This window comes from Chelmon rostratus, chromosome 7 (genome assembly GCF_017976325.1).
Source record: "Chelmon rostratus isolate fCheRos1 chromosome 7, fCheRos1.pri, whole genome shotgun sequence".
Classification (NCBI taxonomy): Eukaryota; Metazoa; Chordata; class Actinopteri; order Chaetodontiformes; family Chaetodontidae; genus Chelmon; species Chelmon rostratus.
This window is the reverse complement of record NC_055664.1, coordinates 13,214,984-13,236,020: the sequence shown is the minus strand read 5'-3', so window position 1 is coordinate 13,236,020 and position 21,037 is coordinate 13,214,984. Positions and strand designations below refer to the sequence as shown.

Sequence of the window (21,037 nt, the reverse complement as noted above, 5' to 3'; positions counted from 1 at the left end):
GCTGCTTATTCAGTGAATGATTCAATGTATGGGTGTTACAGCATGAAGTTGACTGTGAGTGTGTGCGTGTGTGTGTGTGTGTTCCTTGAACGCATGTGTATATCTTTTCAATTACTTTGTGAGGACCTCAGTGTGCTACATAGCAGCGTGTTCAGCTATAATTGGCCACTCTGCTTGTACTATAGCCATCAAACAAAAACCCTAATCTTTCTTGTGCTGTAGCGCTATGATCACACACACGTACACACTCGCCTAGAAAGGCTGTACTGTACTACTACTACACTACCTTGGATGTGAAAACCTCTCAGTCTTTTTGTTTTCACCTCTGCTCTTTTCTCGTTCCTCCATTTGCCTCTTTCTTTCTTTTTCTCTCTCAATGTCTGTTCCTATCTTTTTAAATTAGGCCTTTCGACAGACATGCAGAAATGATAAAAGCGGCAGAAAATAAATGAGAAAAGGAGGGAGGACACTACATGAAGCGAGAAGGGAGTAAGCGATGGTGGAGTGGACGAAAGGAGCTGTGACTGTTTCAATAATTGGGCGATCATGTTCTCAGATGAGGAACAACATTACCATCTCAAATGAAAACACTTACTGGAGATTCAATCATTGAATCTCTAGTAAAGTGCTTGTAAAGAGAAAGAGACAAGGCCATATTAGCAAGGGAGGGAGGCCAGTAAAAAGAAAATTAGGGAAAACAACAAGTAAGTAAGAGTGGAGATCATTTAAGGAAGGAGGAATGGAGAGACGGATCCTGAAGAAACGCACAAGAAATGCTCTTCCTGCATGTTAGTTATGAAGGTTTACATTCAACTATAGGCCACACTACAGGGGAACAGTTAAGGGAGAGTATTGGGACCAAGCCTGAGGGAATAGGAGAGACAGTGTGAGGAGAAACAAGTGTGTAAACATTGTGGCATTTTATTTAGAAAAAAAACATGTTCTTTGCTACAGCTCTCCCCAGAGTCTGGGTTTATGGAGAGTGTATTGATTTCATGTTGGTTAAGCAGACAAAAAGACATACCTTCCTGGTGTAACAGCAGACATGTCATATTATTCGATTGGACAAACCACTTTGAGGCATCAAAGGGACAAATGAGTCCCGGCGCATGTTAAGACTCTGCCAAACACCAAGGTACTACCAAACTGAAAAGGGAACTGTTTAAGTTGACAAGTAGAGATATATTACACAGTAAACTGCAGAAAGTATCAAGTAATTATGGGTTCAACCACATCTTCTTTTTGCTTGTGCAAAAATGTCTCTGCATCTCCGTATTTGATTAGTTTGGACTCACACCGGTCATTATTTTCGATTTGTTATCTATTTTGTGTTGATTGATCTCTGCCTTGGGGCTCAACTGGGAAAATAATCTGGTGTTCTCATAGGGGTGCAAATGATGTCACTCTTTACAGGCTGTTTCGTGGAGATGATTTACCACCAGCGCTGTAGTTCAAATAAGCAAATGCTGTGCTCAGTCTCTAAACATTCTGAGCTGATTCTAAACACACCATTTTGATTTATTTAGAGCTGCTGTGAAAACTGTTAAAGCTGAGTTAAAAAAGTTTCAGTTTAAAAAACAGAGTAATTACAACCATCACATGCAGTGGGTCAATAAAATCCATTTTCAGTTGACACTTATAATAAGCCTCCTTTGAAATACCTGACCTGACATTGCATAGCCTTTGGTCTACAAGCAGTGCGCCTGAAAAGTATCAGGTGGAGAGATTGCTCTCAAGCCTCACCAGTGTGTGCTGTACCTTGTGTGCCTGTTGAGGGAAGTTTACAACAAAGACTAAAATAATGCACACACACACAGCAACAGCCACAGCCACACACACACTCACATAAACACACACAAAGACTCTGCTGGAGGCACAGCAGAAAGAGCAAACAGGTTTGCTATCTATGCTGGTCAGTAAGGACAAAGAGAACTGATCTCTAGGGTAATTTTGTTTTACTCTTTCTGTTCATGTGTAGATGATGACTTTTTCCGTCAGTGTAACTGCCTCCCTGTGGATATCAGGCCTGTATGGTTTAGCATGGAAATAAGTTTAATAAATTATACACCTGTGACAACCAGTGTGGAGATGAAGGCTGTATACTGTATGTGTGGGTATGCATAAATACGTAAATAAACAAATACATACATACATTTTCATAAAGAACGTCGAAGTATCCAAGTTAAGTATCTACATGCAACAGCTGCTAATGCTAGTAGCTTCCATCGAGAAAGCTCCTACATCTGGAACTGTTACAACATTTGCACAAGTGCAATTTCTCCTCTTTTAAATAGCATTGTAGTGCTTCGATAGCTGGAGTTTATTGTCCTGAAATTAAATTGTACAACTATGACCACTCAGGTCTATATTGGGGTGTTTGTGTGTTTTACCTGTGGTATGTACTTGCGTCTCTCTTGGCAGACAGCATGGAACCAAGCCAGACAGAATAGAGACTGGGCTCTGGCCAGGATGCCTCCTACACACAAACAATCAACAACATGTCAAATACAAAATAGCTATAATAATCAATCATTATCATAGTGACTGTGTTTTATAAACCTCGAGGGCAGTTATTCTTTATTAATATTATCATTATTATGAGCAGTGGTAGTAGTAGCATTAATATCATTATTATTCATCAAAGAATACACAACAGAGAGGACTGATAGGAGAATCAAGCATGCTGTATTCTGCTATGGATGTTTTAGACTGTTTTCACTGCTGTGTTGTAGCCCCATTTGCAGCTGTTCTTCCTTTGTCCCAGATCCTGAAGCTTGCTGGGATTTCTTTATTCACAGGACCCATAATCTGAGCTAAAAATCATGCACTGACATCACTACCAGTGATCAATGGAACACCTCATTTATGTTTAAAAACATTAACTAATATCTGCATCTGGTTGTTAGCTTAGATGTATAATAGATATTCATTCCATACAAAATATAGCAGAGGCTAATTTATATAATTGCATTGTTAGGAGAAGAGAAGAGAAGAGAAGAGAAGAGAAGAGAAGAGAAGAGAAGAGAAGAGAAGAGAAGAGAAGAGAAGAGAAGAGAAGAGAAGAGAAGAGAAGAGAAGAGACAACCTTTACTGATCTGCTCTGGAGTCCATGACTCATATGTTCTCAACAGATTCTTCTTCAAACCGGGAGGAGCCTGGAGATGGGGAAGAAAGTGAGGACATAGGGAAGGGACAAGGTAAAGTAGGATAGAGAGGAAGGATGAGACAGAAAGGATTTTATTATGTTGGAATCTTCTGCAAAATTCAAACATTCAACAGAAGTTCACATTACAAGTCCCAAATATAAAGCTGTCATACAAGCTCAGAAACATGGCTCGGCACAGGGAGATATTAATCATGGTTGACATGAGCACCAGTTGTTTCCTTTGGCAGAAAAACTAGTATGATTACACATGTCCCCTATACATTTGCATCATCATCTACAAATTTACATACGAGTTTGTATGTAGAGCAAATGTATGCATATTCATGTCCCACTGAGTATTCAAGAAGACTAATCACAATGAAATCTTGACATGGAAGCTATTACACAGATTCAGTGTGTTGAAAGTAAAACAAACACATTCTCTATGTTATAGTCATATGTGATCTTGTATAATTATGAGACTGGTAGATTAAATTTTGAGACTTGGTGGTTTTATCCTGACATCCCCAGATGTGTGATTCCCAAATCCAGTTTATCAAAGATGTGTCCGGCAAGACCAAAAAGAAGCTGTGAAATGGAATTTGGGTTGTGTGTCATGTTGATTCTTCTCACAGTCTGTTTCGTGTTGTTTTGTGTTTTTATCTTAACCCAGCATGCAGGACCAGAAAACATTTGACCATATGTAAAAAGCTTTTCACTCTATTACAAAATTCTCATATTACTATAGCAAAAAAAAAAAAAAAAACAGCACCGTCAGTGTCTCTGGGAATTACAAGAGTCCATGAATAAACTGGAAAAACATTGTTTGGTCAGGGTTGGACACCCAATAGCTATTACCACGAGGAGGATTAGGACCACAGCCCATGACACAGAATTTTACACAACCACCATGCTGTATATATATATATATATATATATATATATATATATATATATATATATATATATATATATATAAAGGCCAGTTTTAGCTGGTGAGGTTTTCTACATGAGTCAGCACTAACTCGGATCACTTCGCTGTATATTTAATTCCTCTGGCAACAATACGCTCTGTTTATAATAGAAACAATGGGCACACTGTACATTGAAATCAGTTCACACATTATCAGCTTTGCTGAACATTTGGTACCTCCATCTGGTGGTTTTGATAATACACACTGCCAGCAATGCATATGTACTAAATTTGCCAAAACTTGCAAAGTCACTACATATGTTAACAACTTCAGCAGATTAAATGTATTAGCAAGGTGCTGTGCTTACTTGTTTCTGCAGCAGCAGAACAGTTTTCCTATTTGCATCACTGGAGATTCATCGTTATTCGCCCTTAAGAAGGCAATAAACACTAACAATTTTTGCTCTGTGAGAGGTTGGTTTACACTGTAAGTCTAATGTCCTGTGAACTGTGCAAGTAAGGCACTAAACACATTTATTATTTGTATTTTCATGCAGTTTTGTAGTATCAGGCAGTAGATATACTGTATTTCAAAACATAAAACTCATTCACTCACAGTTAGAGAAGACTTGAGCCTTTGATTGCACACATTGTCCAGTCACTGCATCATGAAGGTCCATCAATTTTCTAAACTGCTAATCTTGTACAGGGTTGCTAACGTCTGGAGTTTATTTTAATATATCCATAAAGGCAGACCCCAACCAGCTGGGCTGGATTTAAACACTGGGCCTTCTTGCTGTGTGGTAAAAGTGCTAACCACGAAGTATATACACAAGAGTAGGCCTAAAGTAATAACTTAATACTTGACTGAATGCAATTTTTGCTGCACTTTTTCATATCAATAACTATGAAACAATTCCCTAATCTGTTGACTAAATTCAACTCAACTTCAGTAGATTAAATGTACTTGCAAGGTGCTACGCTTAGTTGTTTCGGCTGCAGCAGAGCAGTTTATGTATGTGCATCACTGAAAGTTCATCTTTATACAACCTTACAAAAGTAATACATTTATTCTACTTTTAAACACTAACAATCGAGTTACCCTTTTTTGTAACTTTGTGTAAACTGTGTATTTTACATTGTAACTGCATTTGTAGAATTTCATATTTGCTGTATGAGAGGATGGTTTACACTTTTAAGCCTAATGCACTGTGAACTGTGCAAATAAGGCACTGAAGATATTTACTTACTGAAGCCTCAACACGAAACTGCAGAGGGGAGTCGAGTGTGGGGTAGGGTATTTGGGCTTGGGTGGAGGAACTATAGTAGCAACTATTTTGACTGTAGTTCAGTAAGCGTGTTGTTGCTACACAGGGTTGTAGATAAAAGGGTCATTGTGTGTGTGTCCATCTGTGGTTGTGGCATGCATTGACGTGTGCAGTAAGTTGATATTTATCATTTGTATACTGTTTATACTGTTAGGCTGTTATTCTTTATCTTGTAGGTTTGAGATATTACACACTTACTTATCCTGCAGTCCAGAAATAACACATTACAGTAACTTGTTTATCATTGGGGACATGTTCAGAACATGTGTGCATACATATACAGTATGTCAGTAAGTTTGAGTGTGTCTGAAAAAGAGAAAAGAAAGACAGACAGACAGAGAGAGAGGCTGTTTGTGCAGCATGCTTGGCTGCTGAAGCAGCTAACCCCTTGAGCAGGACTCCCATCAGAAACACACTAAAGCACGCATCACTAACACACAAGCTGCAGGCTTCTGCCTCTCCCTACAAATGTACAGTATATGTGACCACATTACATATGTAGCCATTATACAGGGGATAAAAGACACATGCAGTCATGAATACACATGACATTTTAAAGTCCTCACACACCCTATACTCTTGTGAGTATACCACAACCCAGTAACATGGTATTAGTGAGCATTTGTACCCACTGTGCCGACAAGAATGTGTGGCTGCATGTTTATTTGTAAACCTCATCCTAAGCTACTGTAGGAGTATTATGGTGTTATTGTTTCTGCACCTGTATTTTAGTGGTGAATGTGTGTGTGTGAGTGTGTTTGTGTGCGTGTGTGATTACCTCGTAAGTGATCTTGAGGCTGGACTGCAGCAGTATGGGAGGAAATCTGGGGTGAACTTCTGCTGTCAGCCAGAGACGAAAGCTTTCTTTGGGATGAAGCACATTTAGCTCCTGTGGAGGAAAGACGGTACACACATTAGACACATTATACACATGAAGAGATCATCACAAGAATATCAGAGTAATATGAGACCAGACTACTTGTGCAGTAGTATCAGGCAATAGATACGCTGTATTTCAAAACGTAAGATTCACTCATTGAGTTGGAACAGTTAGAGAGGACAGCACCTTCTTGCTGTGAGATAAAAGTGTTATACAAGAGAAGATCAAGAGTATTAACTTAGATACATGGATATATTCGACCTGTATTTATACAGTATGGGCCAATGAGAGCTGTTAACTCTTTTGCATGGGTACCCTGTGTATATCAGAAAATAGATTCAATAATAAATACTATGAGTCTATATCTAGTAAATACATAAAACACAATTCCTCTCTCATTTTGAATCGTTCTTTTTTCCAAGTGACAAGATTCTCCACAATGACAAACCATTCACTCTCTCTGTCTCTCTCTTTGTGCATCTCTTCTTTTCACTGTCTCTTCATCTCAATTTCAAGTTGTCTTTCTCTCACTTCTCGTCTTACATTCCTCCCCCCTCTCTTTCTATCTTTCTCAAAGATTTGTGGCTAAAAATAGCATGCTGGCACCTCAGGGTCTTGTGTCATCTGATTTGGTACTCACACACAAGCACGCATGCACGCACACACACGCTGAATTGTAATCAATGTGTTTCTGCATCATTTGGAACCTAATTCACTCTTGTGGAAGCACACAAGATCACAGAAATTCAAAGAACACAGAAACTGACATCCCTCGAAGAAAACTCCTCTGTCTCTCACTGTCTATGCGTGTGTGTGTGAGTGTGTGTGCATGTGTCTGATGTGTCATCGACCAGAATCCCACTGGAACACATGATGGTATTGTGAGGAGATGCAAGACAGAGACATTAACAAAGAGGGAAAAAAGGATGGATAGACACAGAGAAAGGAAGAAAAGGTGGAGGAAAGAGAAAGAAAGAAAGGATTTTACTGATTTACTTACTTATATTTGTTATAGTATAGGACATATTGTATGTACTTTAAATGCACACATAGATACTCAAACTCAACAGACTTTTTTCACATACAGAAATTTTTGCAGGTGGAAATTTGTGCTTGCAGACTACAGATATAGATCATAAGATACAGTAACCCCTGATACAATCCTATCGCAAAGATTTGGCCAATGATAAAGGATATCTGAAAGATATGACATTCATAATTCATAATTTCATTGTATTTGACTAGCAGACAGAGAGAAATTTAGATTGATAGCTAGATCCAAAGACAGATCCATAAGTAGAGGGATGGAGTGAGTGATGTGAAAACAGTGCAAGTGGAAGAATGAGAGTAGACAGGGATGAGAGGACATCTGCACTGCCAACTTCAATTATGAACACTGACCGCTCTCTTTCTCTGCCTGTTTTCCCTCTTTTCTCCTCTCTCTAACTGACCAACTGGTTTAGTAAAGGAGGGATGCACTGGAGAGACAGATGGCAAAAATAAGACGGGAAATGTAGACACTGCCTTGAGAAATACAGTAAGACAGAGCAGATGGACACAGCTGCAGAAACAGAGGCAGATAGCAAAGTCCTCTTTTTCAGAATTTCCACGTCTGCTAAGGCTCAGTTCATCTCTCCCTACTTCCATCCTTTCACATTAACTGTGTCTTCATTCTTTCTCTCCTATGCTCCCTGTCTCCCTCGTTCCCCTTGTTGCATCAGTTTTTCATTTCAAGCTCGACTGCCGAGACCCCAACCTCATTGGCCGCTGTGCAAAGAGCTAGACAAAGAAACGGTGAGAGAAAGAGAGACAGGCACACCGAAAGAGAGTTTGAGTTTGTTATACAATATGGTGTGACAAGATAGCCAGGATATAGAGGTGGAAACAAACAGAGACAAACAGGGAGAAAAAGGCAAAATTAAATAGTAGAAGGAGGAGAGAAAAGAGAGTGCAAGAGGAGCGGAGAAGGACAAAAGCAGGAGAGGAGAGCTGTAATAATCTATGGTTTAAGTCACACTGGGAGCACAGACAACTCTGGACAGGAGGGATCTCTGGCTAACCCCAGGGCACACTTTCTTACACACACGCACACGCACACGCACACACACACACACACACACACACACACACACACACCAATCACTGCCAGCAGCTGTGCCTTCCAGTGAGATATGACCTGCTACAGTGACACAGCATAAACAGAACCCCAGGAAAAGCTCATGGACACAAATAAACACAAAGAAAGTGCAAGACACATTTCAACCTATTTACACTTTTTTTTTAACATGTTCATTTCTTTTGCCTCCCAAAAATAACACTTTGTCACTGTAATAAACTTTATTTGTACAGTCCTTTTCCATTTTTATTTCTTTATTTAGCATAAACCAAGATTGTATTACAGCAAAAAGAATGGGACTTCTTTATTGCATGGATTGCTCTACCTTACAGTATATGTCTCAGAAAGGAATCAGAAATGCTGCAACAGACTTCATGCCATTTTTGCATAGAGTACTTTCAAGGGCACAAAATGAAACTAAAGCAATTCCAGTAATGCAATACAAGACTGTATATAATTGCTTTAGATAGCTAAAGATACACAAATGCAGCAATACTAGTCAATCCTGTCTTCTGCATTTAGCCACAAGTTCTCAACCACATCTCACATTCTGTCCTCTCTTGTCATATACCTAGGAAATCATCTTTTTACATGCATGATCCATTATCTATACACCGCTGAATCCTTTGCAGGGTCACGGGGGGCTGGAGCCTATATGCATGATCCATCCCTAACAATCTTCTCCAGAAATGTCCAGAAATCCAGCATTCATTGTGTCCAAGAGGGACATCTGATCATGTGGCTGGTGGTCATAAACCATGCACCTCCATGAGGATAAGAAATCCTTTGTGGAGTTGAGGAATGGAGAGTGAAAGCAAGAGCACCATGGGATGGGCTGCAAACTACTCTGTGACTGGAAGAGAATGGTGAAATGTCACATCGCCCAAAACATCCCTTCTGAATGTCTGTCCCACTTGCCCCTGTTCCTCCTTTTCCTTTGCTTCTTTTTAGATGTAGATGTAGCAGAATGTAGTAAATTATATTCTGATGTACAGTAATTTTGTGCTATGTTACGTTTTGACTGTAAATTTTACAGTTGTGCTCCAGAGTTTGGTCCACACTGACTTCTGTTGTGCTGACCGTAAAGAGTTTTGAAAAAGGGAACGCAGTATTGAGAAGTAATATCACACACAAGCACATATACACAATAATAAAAGCACACAGGAGGAGCAACATGAGTACTATCGGTGACACACAGACATGCACTTGTGAGATGCAAAGCAAGCATGATACAAACTCACATACACTGTATGCACATGTATGCCCGGAGACAAACACACACACACACACACACACAGAAAGACAGACAAATAAACAAAGACACACTAGAACAAACACAGCCAACAAATAACACCACAGTGACTAATATGTCCTGACAGGTAGAGAGCAAAATGTGTATGTGCAGGCAAAGGACAGAAGGTAATTTTAGATATGGAAATCTGGGCAGCCAGCAGAATGCGGTCTTGTGTTCCTGTATTCTTGTGTTTGTGTGTATGTAGCAGTGTTGTAATATTATAGATAAACCCTGACAAAGAGGGGTTAACCAAGAGATTACATGTACACTTTATGTACATAACATCCTCCAGGCTCCCTGTTTCCACTGACCTTTCCCCCTGACCCAAACTCTGCCAACCTGTCACTATGGGCTTGAGATGATCTGAGGAACAGCTTGTTTCACAAAACCCATTTCCTAGACTATTTTCATGGACTTAGCCTAGAGCAATCATTCCACTGGATGTATCCCATGTGGACTTTATTGGACCCTTTTCTTGGTGTCACTTTGAAGTCTTATCATTGATTTATTATGTTCGTTTTGGACTTGTTATAGCCACATTGTTGAATCATTTCATCAAGTATGGGAACTACATGATAAACAGTTTCTGTTTATCTTTTGTACTTTAACTTTTCCCGACCACAGTGGCAGAAGCATGATATAATTTTACAGTAATGGTAATGCAATACTACTGTGGACAGACAAGAAACAATTTGATTTCAGCCCTCTCTCCCTGAGTTGATCACAAAGGGTCCTTGTCAGATAGCACTGTCTAATAATTACTAATAACTAGCACACAGAGTCATACACACAGAGTACCTACTTTTTCCAGGAGGGGTAGCCATGTAGTGACAAGGTGAAGGTTTTTCAGGCAAAGCCAGTCTCCATTTCGGGAACATTCTCTGAGTGTAGCTAAGGCCACATCAGCCTGTCCCTGACCCATAGAGATCTAGACAGACAAAGAGAGTGAAGGAGGTAGGAGGGGGCGAGAAACAGAGGCAGTGGGATGGAAAATGTGATTCAACATTGTAATTTCTGAAAAATTGTGGGCAGATAATCTAATTCAATATTTAAATTCATCTCTTTCCTCAGTGGCAGAAACTATGAAATACTTGCAAAGTGAGATTTCAAATATGATTTTTATGAATCGAGTTCCCACACAGAGGCCAGGAACTCATAATCAATGTGATTTATATTCATGTGTAAGTCATATCATTTACAGTAATGTTATGTGCAGCACTCATATGAGTGGGATGCAGTGTGTACATCTTTAGTGGGTTTACTTGTTAAAGTTACAATGGAATTTACTATGAGCTGTTTAAATATTCTTGAATAAAACACATCTACATCTAAAACACAGCTACATAGTCAAAAACTGTGAGCTGTTGGTGAGTAGGTTTGCATATTTAAAAAGAAAAAAACATATTAAGACAGACACCAACAAAAGCATATCTTTTGAAAGCTATAAATAACATCTATGAAATGTTGGTGATGATTTTTTGGCAAGAAGTCTTGTCACAGTCATTTAAAATTGAAGGATGAGCCATAAATCCCTTATAAATACAAATCAAACTGTAATGAAGCAACATGACACCAAAAGCAATGGTATGGCTCTTTTATGTGTATATCTTTTTTTTTTTCTATGACCCAGGGGCAGAAGCTACTGTACATCAGGCACAGACAATACTTGTTAGTATGATACATTTCTTTGTAGGTTTTGTCGCTTCAGGGGATTTGTTAATAATTACAAAAAGATAAAATAATAACAGCACTGTTCTCGAATAGCTGTATTAACTACATATTGAATAACAGCAGGTGTGTAGGAGTGTCTTGCAAAGGCACCTTTCTCAGACTTCTTGGTGTCTTGAAATAAAGTACAACTGATGAACTCTACTGGCAGAACATTATCAAGAGCCATGCCTCCAAACTGATATGAATTCAATGCAATGTTCAACAAGCGGTCTTGCTTTCCTCATTTATTGCATGCACAGATCTTGGTAGTCTGTTAAAAAAAATCCATTTGCTCTTGCTAATCTGCAATGACTTCTCCCATTTAATACTGTTATTCTCTACCTCGTGATAGTTGTCCCTGCCCACGGTTTCAGCTGCTAGCTCTGCAAGCTCCTGGGACGGATCTGCCCCTGGAGAGATGATGATCAACACCGGCTCCCACTTCAGTGTCTCAGTGTATAGACGTCGCAGGTTCAGAGGAGGAGGGGAGAGCTCTTTCATACCTGTAGAGAAGAGGTGATAGGAAGATAATGAGGGGTGCGAAAAACACATCTGTAAAGAGGTGTTTCAACATTTCATTTAAAGACATGCTACTCAAAGTCAAAGTGACTGGATATACTGCACATAGGGTCCACCAGGAGGGGACAGAGAAACGGCAAAAAAGGGTAAATGCTATTAAGCAGCAGCAAAGGGGCATTTGGTGACAGTAGAAGGGGACACAGGTGGGGTAGACAAATCAAGCGGGAAAAGATGACAGGGAGACAGGGGAGGGCATGACAGTGGTAGACAGTGCCTTAAGGGGGCAGGAGGGGGGGTGATGGAGAAGGGAGGTTGGAGAAAAGAAAAAAGTAGAAGAAGAGGGAGAGCAGGAAAGAGGCAATGATGTAGAAAGGGAGAGAGGGCGTAAGAGGAAGACACTGAGACAGAGCAAGAGAGATTAGGAGGGCGATGTGCTGTGCATACAGAGTGCTAGGTATGCAGCAGTATTCATCATACATCGCAGAAGAATACCTTGTCAGCCCCCTGGTGCTGAGAAGCCAGGCTCTTTGTGTATAAGTCTGAGTGTGTGTCTGCATGTGTGTGTTTCCTCACTGAGCATTAGGCTCTAATCCTGCTGTAATATATTGAATCGCATATCAGATATGAGTTAATAGTGACACACAAGCACAGACAATGTAAGTGGCGGTGTTAGAAATTCCACTGTGACGTTATTTGTGCGTGTATCAGCACCTATCTCTCTCTCTCTCTCACACACTCTCTCACACACTAACATACACACGCACACACACACACACGCACGCACACACACACACACACACACACACACAGAGAATGCTGTCTTCTGGTTGAGATGACTGCCCCAGCCTGAACATTCTTTTGGTGTCTCCTGCCAAATGCAATCTGCTGCACCAAAGTACACATATGCACACGCACAAGGTCTTCGTAGAGAACATCTCAGAGTGACCTTTTGTTGCATCACCATGGCAACACTTAGAAAAACAGTCATCTGACCACATGGCTTGTGATGTCTGACTGCAAAAAAAGGGAGCATTTACAGAACGTGCGCGTGCACAAATGCATACACGATTACCTTTGACATGGACAGGTAATCTGTATTCATGCTGCAGACCAGCATCCGCTACCTGTGAATAGCAAAGTTCACCTTGGCTTTTATGACACACAATCAGGGCAAAGAGGAGTCAAGAAAAAGGCAGTACCACAGTCTCCCTATGATTCAAACACTGCTTAGTGGAGGAAACACTGAATTACTAAAAATTAATGAGCAGACACTTGGTCACACAGAAACACTTGACATAGAGTTTTTCTATTAATATATATATTTTTATCTTTCGATTAAAGTCATTGTATTTGATGGAGCACATTTGCATTAAAATGCTGATTGATGGTTTAAACAAAAAGGGTGTCTTCTTGAAAGGATGATTAATGATAAGACAGATGTTTTTATGCAAATGTAGGAGTGTTTGTATTTTTGAGAAGTAGAATGAGCAACCCAGTGAGCAAGCAAAATTGTGTGTGTGTTTGTGTGTGTGTGTGTGTGTGTGTGTGTGTGTGTGTGTGTGTGTGTGTGTGTGTGTGTGTGTGTCTGTGTGTGTGTGTGTGTGTGTGCGCGTGAGGTTGTGTTCACCCAGGCATGCCTGTGTGTGAGAGCAGTGCCCAGGCCTGGACTGGGGGGATTGAGTGAGATTAGCTATAAGAGGATTACAGACCATGCCTCATTAGCATACTGATTTACAGCCAAAAACACATACACATACACACAAAATCGTCTTCTCTCCTGTCCCTGTTTTTATCTGACTCTCTCACTCAGAGACACACTCTCACCCACATCACACAATCGTACACGCATGACACCTTTGTCGATGGGTTCACTTGCTGATCAAGGAGTGTGTGGACAGGATAGAGTAAATCTGTGTTATTTGAGCTGCCCACAGACAAAAAAGAAGAGAGACGAGGAGGCCACACATGCCCCTGGGGAATTAGCTCAAAAGACACGTACCTATAAAGAATAATAGAACTAATAAAAGAGAGATGGGCTCAGAAGTACAGATAGCCATGCACACACACAGACATCAAGAACACAATGTCACACACAAAAGCTGAATTGCTATCTTGAATGGCAATTGTTTCTGTTTTCACATATTGATAAAAACTCCTGCAGTCTTGTTGGCAGCACGCCTTGTTGGCAGCATGTCAGTCTCAATCTGAAGGTCGTGAGTTCGAGCCTCACATGGGGCATTGGTTTTAAGAAAATGAAGTACCTGGAAGCAAGAATTGAAAAACTGAGAATCTTAAGTCATATGCAAATATCATACAGACCTTCAAACATGAAGACATAAACTGATGGACAATCTCAAACACACTAAGCTTGGAGCATCACCCTCAATGAGCTAGCATTATTATTAGCACTCTGGAGCAGCTGCACAACAGCTGACGCTGAGTTTTAGTCAATAGAGCTCTTGCTATCAATGGAAAGCGAGTCAGTCATAGTACTCTGGCTCACCAAAGTGCCCTCTCCTTCTCTGTCTGTCTATATCCTCCATTCTTTTTTGGAACCACCTTTTTTCCTCGACTGCACTTCTGAATGTCCAACTAACAACATTTGTGAAACAATTTGAGGGTGAAACTATTTTTGGAAAAAATTGAAAGTCTAAACATGTTCACCTCCATGTCAACAGAGCAATTCCATGCAGCGATGAAAACTGTGTCATATGGTTAAAAGCTGCAACAACAAGCAAATAATTAGACGTGTTCAGGTCATTATCTCAGCCTTGGTTTGTGAAGTCAAGAATTAACTGTCAAGTTGAGGTTTTGTTTCTTCTACCGTGAAACATTACAAATACCACCATTCATTCAGTGGTGTTTCATTACTGACTGTGCATCTGTGAGAGTCCAAGAGCTCACACTCATCCATGCGCACACACTCACCACTGACTGAACAGACTACCACATGCACTGCACAATCATTTCTTTTTCTATTTATATTGTTCGTCTCATGTTTCTTTCAACCTGCGCTCACCCTGTTTTGTCAACGGTCAACTCTAACATGGACAAGAAGTTTTACAAATGAAGAAAGCAAACACGAATGTGTGTTCAGATCATTTTCCTCAATTTTTGGTTCCAGTGTCATGAACGAACTGTCACGTTACGCCAGAGTCGCAACAGTGACAATTCTTCCCGATCACAAATTCCTCATTTTCATGCCTCGTTGGCGCAGTAGGCAGCGCGTCAGTCTCATAATCTGAAGGCCGTGACTTCGAACCTCACACGGGGCATGTGTTTTAAGGTCAGATGACTATACATTTCAATAGATTAGTGTAACAATTCAACACAATCAATGAAAAATCTAAAACTGATAAGAACAACCAAAGAATCCTCATATTGGCCAGTTCTCTTGTGAAAATGTACCTCGTCACAACAATATGGAAGCAGTAGATTAATGTAAAAATGATTAATAATCTGCGAAAAACATACAACTGATGCCAACAATCAAAGAATGTCTCAGAACTGTCACGTTTGGCAGCTGTCCAGTGAAAGAATGGACAATTAGTCTCTCCATGGCTGAACTTGCATTTAAAAACATTACAAAAACACCATTATTCCTTTAGGAGTGTTTCATTGTTGGTTATGTATCTGTGAGAGTGTAAGAGCTGCTCTCAGGCCAGCATCTCTGCCACTTGTGTTGGTTTTACGCAATGCAACGTAAATCCCTGACACCATACCTCACACTCATCCATGCACACACATTCACCACTGACTGAACAGATTACCACATGCACTGCAGAATCATTTCCTTGTTGTAGTTATATTGTTAGTCTCATGTTTCTTTCAACCTGCGCTTGTCAACGGTCAGCTCCTAAGATAACATGGACAAGAAGTTTTACAAATGAGGAAAGCAAACACGAATGGTGTTCAGATCATTTTCCTCAATTTTTGGTTTCGGCGTCATGAATGAACTGTCAAGTTTAATTGTTGTTGCTCACCTTTAAAGATGCGACAAGAGCTCTAACTGCCACGTTACTCCACAGTGACAATTCTTCCCGATCACAAATTCCTCATTTTCATGCCTCGTTGGCGCAGTAGGCAGCGCGTCAGTCTCATAATCTGAAGGCCGTGAGTTCGACCCTCACACGGGGCATGTGTTTTAAGGTCAGATTACGACACAATGCAGTAGATTCACATTAAAATTAAAAATAGTCTACGAAAAACATACCATCGATGCCAACAATCGAAGAATGCCTCAGAACTATTAAGGTTGGCAGCTTGCCAAAGAAAATGTATTTCATCACAACAAAATAGAATAATGGAGACACAAACTGCATACTATCGAAAGCAATGTACCAATTATGTGGTGAAAGAATGGACAATTAGCCCATCTGACACCATACCTCACACTCATCCATGCAGTAAGTTATGAATTCCTTTCTCAATCCCCGTGTTATTTCTATAATATGCAGCTCAGCTTTAACTTAGTGATTTATATGATTTCAGCTCTCCTCATGTAGATTGACAGCATAGATAATATCGTGAAAATGTAAACAAGAGACACATGAGGCTGAAGCTGCCGCATAGAAAATTATTGATGGAACCAATCCTACTTCAGAATCACAGCACCAATGGTGATTTCACTAGGATGTGGCAATATAATTTGGCTGTAGTCTCAAACACACTCAAGTTGAGCCAACAAAATGAATATCACTGGACCAATGTTATCTTATGACATCCTAAAGTCAGACAGGTTTATTTTACTAAAGCACTGGAACAGCACAAGAGAAATTCTATTTTTGGGTGGGGCTGCATTTGTAAAGCACTTAGAAATATTGGGAGGGTTTTCTCATTCAAATGAGGAATGTTTGGCCTTGAGCTATTGCTTATCCATACTGGAATATTCATATGACAACATGCTGACATCCAAAGCATAGAATTCCCCAAGGTTAACACACCCAGTTAGGCTTTTTAAAATGCATGCGTGTATTTGGTATACTGTATAATGTTAGGTGCAGGAACAGAGAGTAAAGGAAATAAAGAGTACATTCTTGTATCCAAAATTCAAGACCGAACAAACTAAAACTGAAACCTTTAAAAAATGTTGTGTTGTTTCACTTGTTACAAAAGTCATTCATAATAGTGTATTATGAGGGCCACTAAATATTTCCAATTATATGATCAGAAAGGCAGACATAAGCCTGACATTTGAATGACCCAAAAGGAAAAGCTTCATAATGGTCAGCTGGGTTTGTGTGTTTGTTGGGTTTTGTTTTGTAAATTTTCAAAATCTAATCGGAGTAGCAACAAGAATTGTATTTTTTCCTTTTTTTAACATGTAAGCAATATTGTGGGAAAAAAATTACTTTAGGCATTGGTGGTTAACTTGATTGTGAGAAACTTGAAAACAGCCAAAAACACACACACATACAAATGTTGACATTTTGAGGTATAGCACAGAATGTACATGCTCTTTTTCATACAAACAGTCCTACACAAACACTAGCAGAACCTAAAAAATATCAGTCAACTAGCATCTTGTCACACAGCACACACAACTGAAAATTAGCTTTGTACATATATATTAACACCTGCATATTAGTTTCACCTGACACCAATTAGCAGTGTCACAGATAGTGCAGTCAGAAGCCAAAACACCATACGATTATCTGGACTGAATGAATGGGCTCATTAAGCGCAATAAACTAACTACTCTCTAATGATGTCATAACTGCGTGAGTGTGTTGTGTGCACACGCACCACAGTATTTGTGTTTGTGTCAGTGTGAGAAAGACAGACAATGAGAAATGAGAACAGGCAGCAAGAAGTGTGTGTGTGTGTGTGTGTGTGTGTGTGTGTTTGTATATGTGGTATGTACTCAAGGACAGTGGTATTCTCACAATGAAAGATAAATAAAGACAAAGGATGAAGAAGACTATCATGAAAAAAAATCACACCATTGATGACTGAAGTATTGCTCAGACATCCAGAATAAAAGCTTTGTCTGAGAATATTTTGCTTGAGTAGAGTCTGACAGCAGAAGGTACTTGTGACAAAAAAAAACATCTTTCCATACCAAAAGCGGTAAAGGAGGACCTAGTCATTCATGATGCTCACAGCTAATTGTTAATCACAATCAGACTCAAATTCGGAAGGCTAAGGATTTACTGAACCTTTATCAGAACAAACACAAATCATGCTGCTCAAATTTTCCAAAAGCTTTCCATACTTGTCTTTCTTTGTAGAAAACACAGCTACAGTTTATCATTTCAATCAAATGTATTGGTTGGTTTGTTTATCTTCAACACCTGCAATACACATACAAAGGTATGCATAGAGTGATTTGTGTACAGTACAGGCCAAAAGTTTGGACACACCTTCTCATTTAATGTGTTTTCTTTATTTTCATGACTATTTACATTGAAGGCATCAAAACTATGAATAAACACATGTGGAGTTATGTACTTAACAAAAAAAGGTGAAACAACTGAAAACATGTTTTATATTCTAGTTTCTTCAAAATAGCCACCCTTTGCTCTGATTACTGCTTTGCACACTCTTGGTATTCTCTCCATGAGCTTCAAGAGGTAGTCACCTGAAATGGTTTTCCAACAGTCTTGAAGGAGTTCCCAGAGGTGTTAAGCACTTGTTGGCACCTTTGCCTTCACTCTGCGGTCCAGCTCACCCCAAACCATCTTGATTGTGTTCAGGTCCGGTGACTGTGGAGGCCAGGTCATCTGCTGCAGCACTCCATCACTCTCCTTCTTGGTCAAATAGCCCTTAAACAGCCTGGAGGTGTGTTTGGATGCTGTGGTAGCCATGCTGGCTCAGTGTGCCTTCAATTTTTAAAAAATCCCCAACAGTGTCACTAGGAAAACACCTCCACACCATCATGCTTCACAGTGGGAACCAGGCATGTGGAATCCATCCGTTCACCTTTTCTGCGTCTCACAAAGACACAGCGGTTGGAACCAAAGATCTCAAATTTGGACTCATCAGACCAAAGCACAGATTTCCACTGCTCTAATGTCCATTCCTTGTGTTTCTTGGCCCAAACAAATCTCTTCTGCTTGTTGCCTCTCCTTAGCAGTGGTTTCCTAGCAGCTATTTGACCATGAAGGCCTGATTCGCGCAGTCTCCTCTTAACAGTTGTTCTAGAGATGGGTCTGCTGCTAGAACTCTGTGTGGGATTCATCTGGTCTCTGATCCGTGCTGCTGTTAACTTGCGATTTCTGATGCTGGTGACTCGGATGAACTTATCCTCAGAAGCAGAGGTGACTCTTGGTCTTCCTTTCCTGGGTAGGTCCTATGTGTGCAAGTTTCGTTGTAGTGCTTGATGGTTTTTGCGACTCCACTTGGGGACACATTTAAAGTTTTTGCAATTTTCCGGACTGACTGACCTTCATTTCTTAAAGTAATGATGGCCACTCATTTTTCTTTAGTTAGCTGATTGGTTCTTGCCATAATATTAATTTTAACAGTTGTCCAATAGGGTTGTTGGCTGTGTATTAATCTGACTTCTGCACAACACAACTGATGGTCCCAACCCCATTGATAAAGCAAGAAATTCCATTAATTAACCCTGATAATGCACACCTTTTTGTTAAGTTAAGTACATAACTCCGCATGTGTTCATTTATAGTCTTGATGCCCTCAGTGAGAATCTACAATGTCATGAAAATAAAGAAAACGCATTGAATGAGAAGGTGTGTCCAAACTTTTGGCCTGTACTGCATACTCATTAATGTGATACTTGTTTTCGTCTAACCAAGTGAGAATAAAAGGGGAAAGAGGAGAAAGCTGGCAAAATATCAATAAAAATGAGGCCTGTTTCCAGAGGGACTGGGTGCCCAGAGGGCAGAATGAATATGTTGTGAGTGTGATTTCTTTTTCTTGTTTTACAGTGGGAAATTGTGAATAAAGATTGCTTTTTATGTGAATTGTGGTCAACCACAGCAGAACGGTACTGAGCATAACTTCAGCCCACTCAGGCAACAATGATTGAAATAATAATAATACATTTAAAAAAATGAGACACTTACCAAGGGCCTGGGTGGCAAATGCTGCCATGGCACTCTGCAGTCGGTCTGGTCTGACTGCCTGAACCAACAACAGCTGGGGAAAGCAAAGAGAAAAAGACAAAGTGAGGAAGAAAGAAACAACAGGTACCCATTAAAACTCAGTCACTGAGTCATACCTGTTCATATCAAATTTGAAGGGGCATGCATATAAGACTGACATGACACCATCATAACCATGATGTGACACCTGTGAACAGGACGGACCCTTAATGATTATTTATGACTCTTGTCATCAAGTGTCATTATGCGTCATTCAGTCATTTTTAATGGGGTTAGCGTTAATTGACCAAATGACAGTTTATGTAGCCAGAGTCACTTAAACATGTCGAAAATATCTGAAAAGTCAACCTCAGAGGAAAAAAAAGTGATTTGGATGAAATTTCCAATTTAAATTCACGGAGACTTTGAGATTAAGGGTGAACCTGATTAGTGGACTAGTCCATTTAATGTTGCTACCTTTGCTAGTCGGCACCAGATATACTATTTGTTAAACTTATTGTTATTTTAACAATGTACACATTTAACTTCCAAGATAATGGGCTCACAAGGCACAGCAGGGTTTCAGTTATCTGGTAATTACTGTTTTTTTTTAATCTGACATTTAAATCTCTCTGGTCTAACTGATTACAATGATAAAATTATTGTTTCTATAAATGCAGTCTGGTGGCTTTGGCGAGAGTGATATAGCGGCTGTTTCTGGTTAAAAAAAAGGATCTTACTCTAAACAAAAAGATCCTTTCCATCATGTTTTGAGACACTTGGAACAGCAATCCGAGCCTGTCAAACTCTTGAAGGGTCTAAATTGTAGCCAGTTTTGCAGCTGCCAGCTGAAGCACTCTTGGTAAATAAAGGACTAATTTCAAAAACTGGCAAGAAATGTGGACCCTCACCAAAACCCTGATGCACAGTGCAAAGTGCCACACATTTCAGCAGCATTTAAAATATCATTTTGTTGTTGAAGAATGTTAAGAATAGTTTAAAATGGCACTCATAATACAAACAACATTTTTTGTGCACATCTTTTAACCTGATAGATTCAATTATGCTCAATTTTGGCTGTTTTCTG

The 21,037-nt window shown here is 39.8% G+C and overlaps 1 protein-coding gene and 2 non-coding genes across 3 annotated transcripts in view; 2 read left to right on the top strand and 1 right to left on the bottom strand.

The window, feature by feature from the left end:
* Positions 1-21,037, bottom strand: part of LOC121608816 (cytoplasmic dynein 2 heavy chain 1) — a 106,927-nt gene that overhangs the window by 19,926 nt on the left and 65,964 nt on the right. The window contains exons 80-85 of the mRNA XM_041940200.1: positions 19,933-20,005; positions 11,729-11,889; positions 10,479-10,604; positions 6,165-6,275; positions 3,086-3,155; positions 2,391-2,476 (exon numbers count right to left, since the gene is read on the bottom strand). Of these exons, the coding sequence (XP_041796134.1) occupies positions 2,391-2,476; positions 3,086-3,155; positions 6,165-6,275; positions 10,479-10,604; positions 11,729-11,889; positions 19,933-20,005 (627 nt within the window). The remainder of the gene's footprint in view (positions 1-2,390; positions 2,477-3,085; positions 3,156-6,164; positions 6,276-10,478; positions 10,605-11,728; positions 11,890-19,932; positions 20,006-21,037) is intronic.
* On the top strand, positions 15,108-15,180 carry trnam-cau. Its single transcript has one exon. It is a non-coding gene; the product is annotated as a tRNA-Met (tRNA).
* Positions 15,971-16,043, top strand: trnam-cau. Its single transcript has one exon. It is a non-coding gene; the product is annotated as a tRNA-Met (tRNA).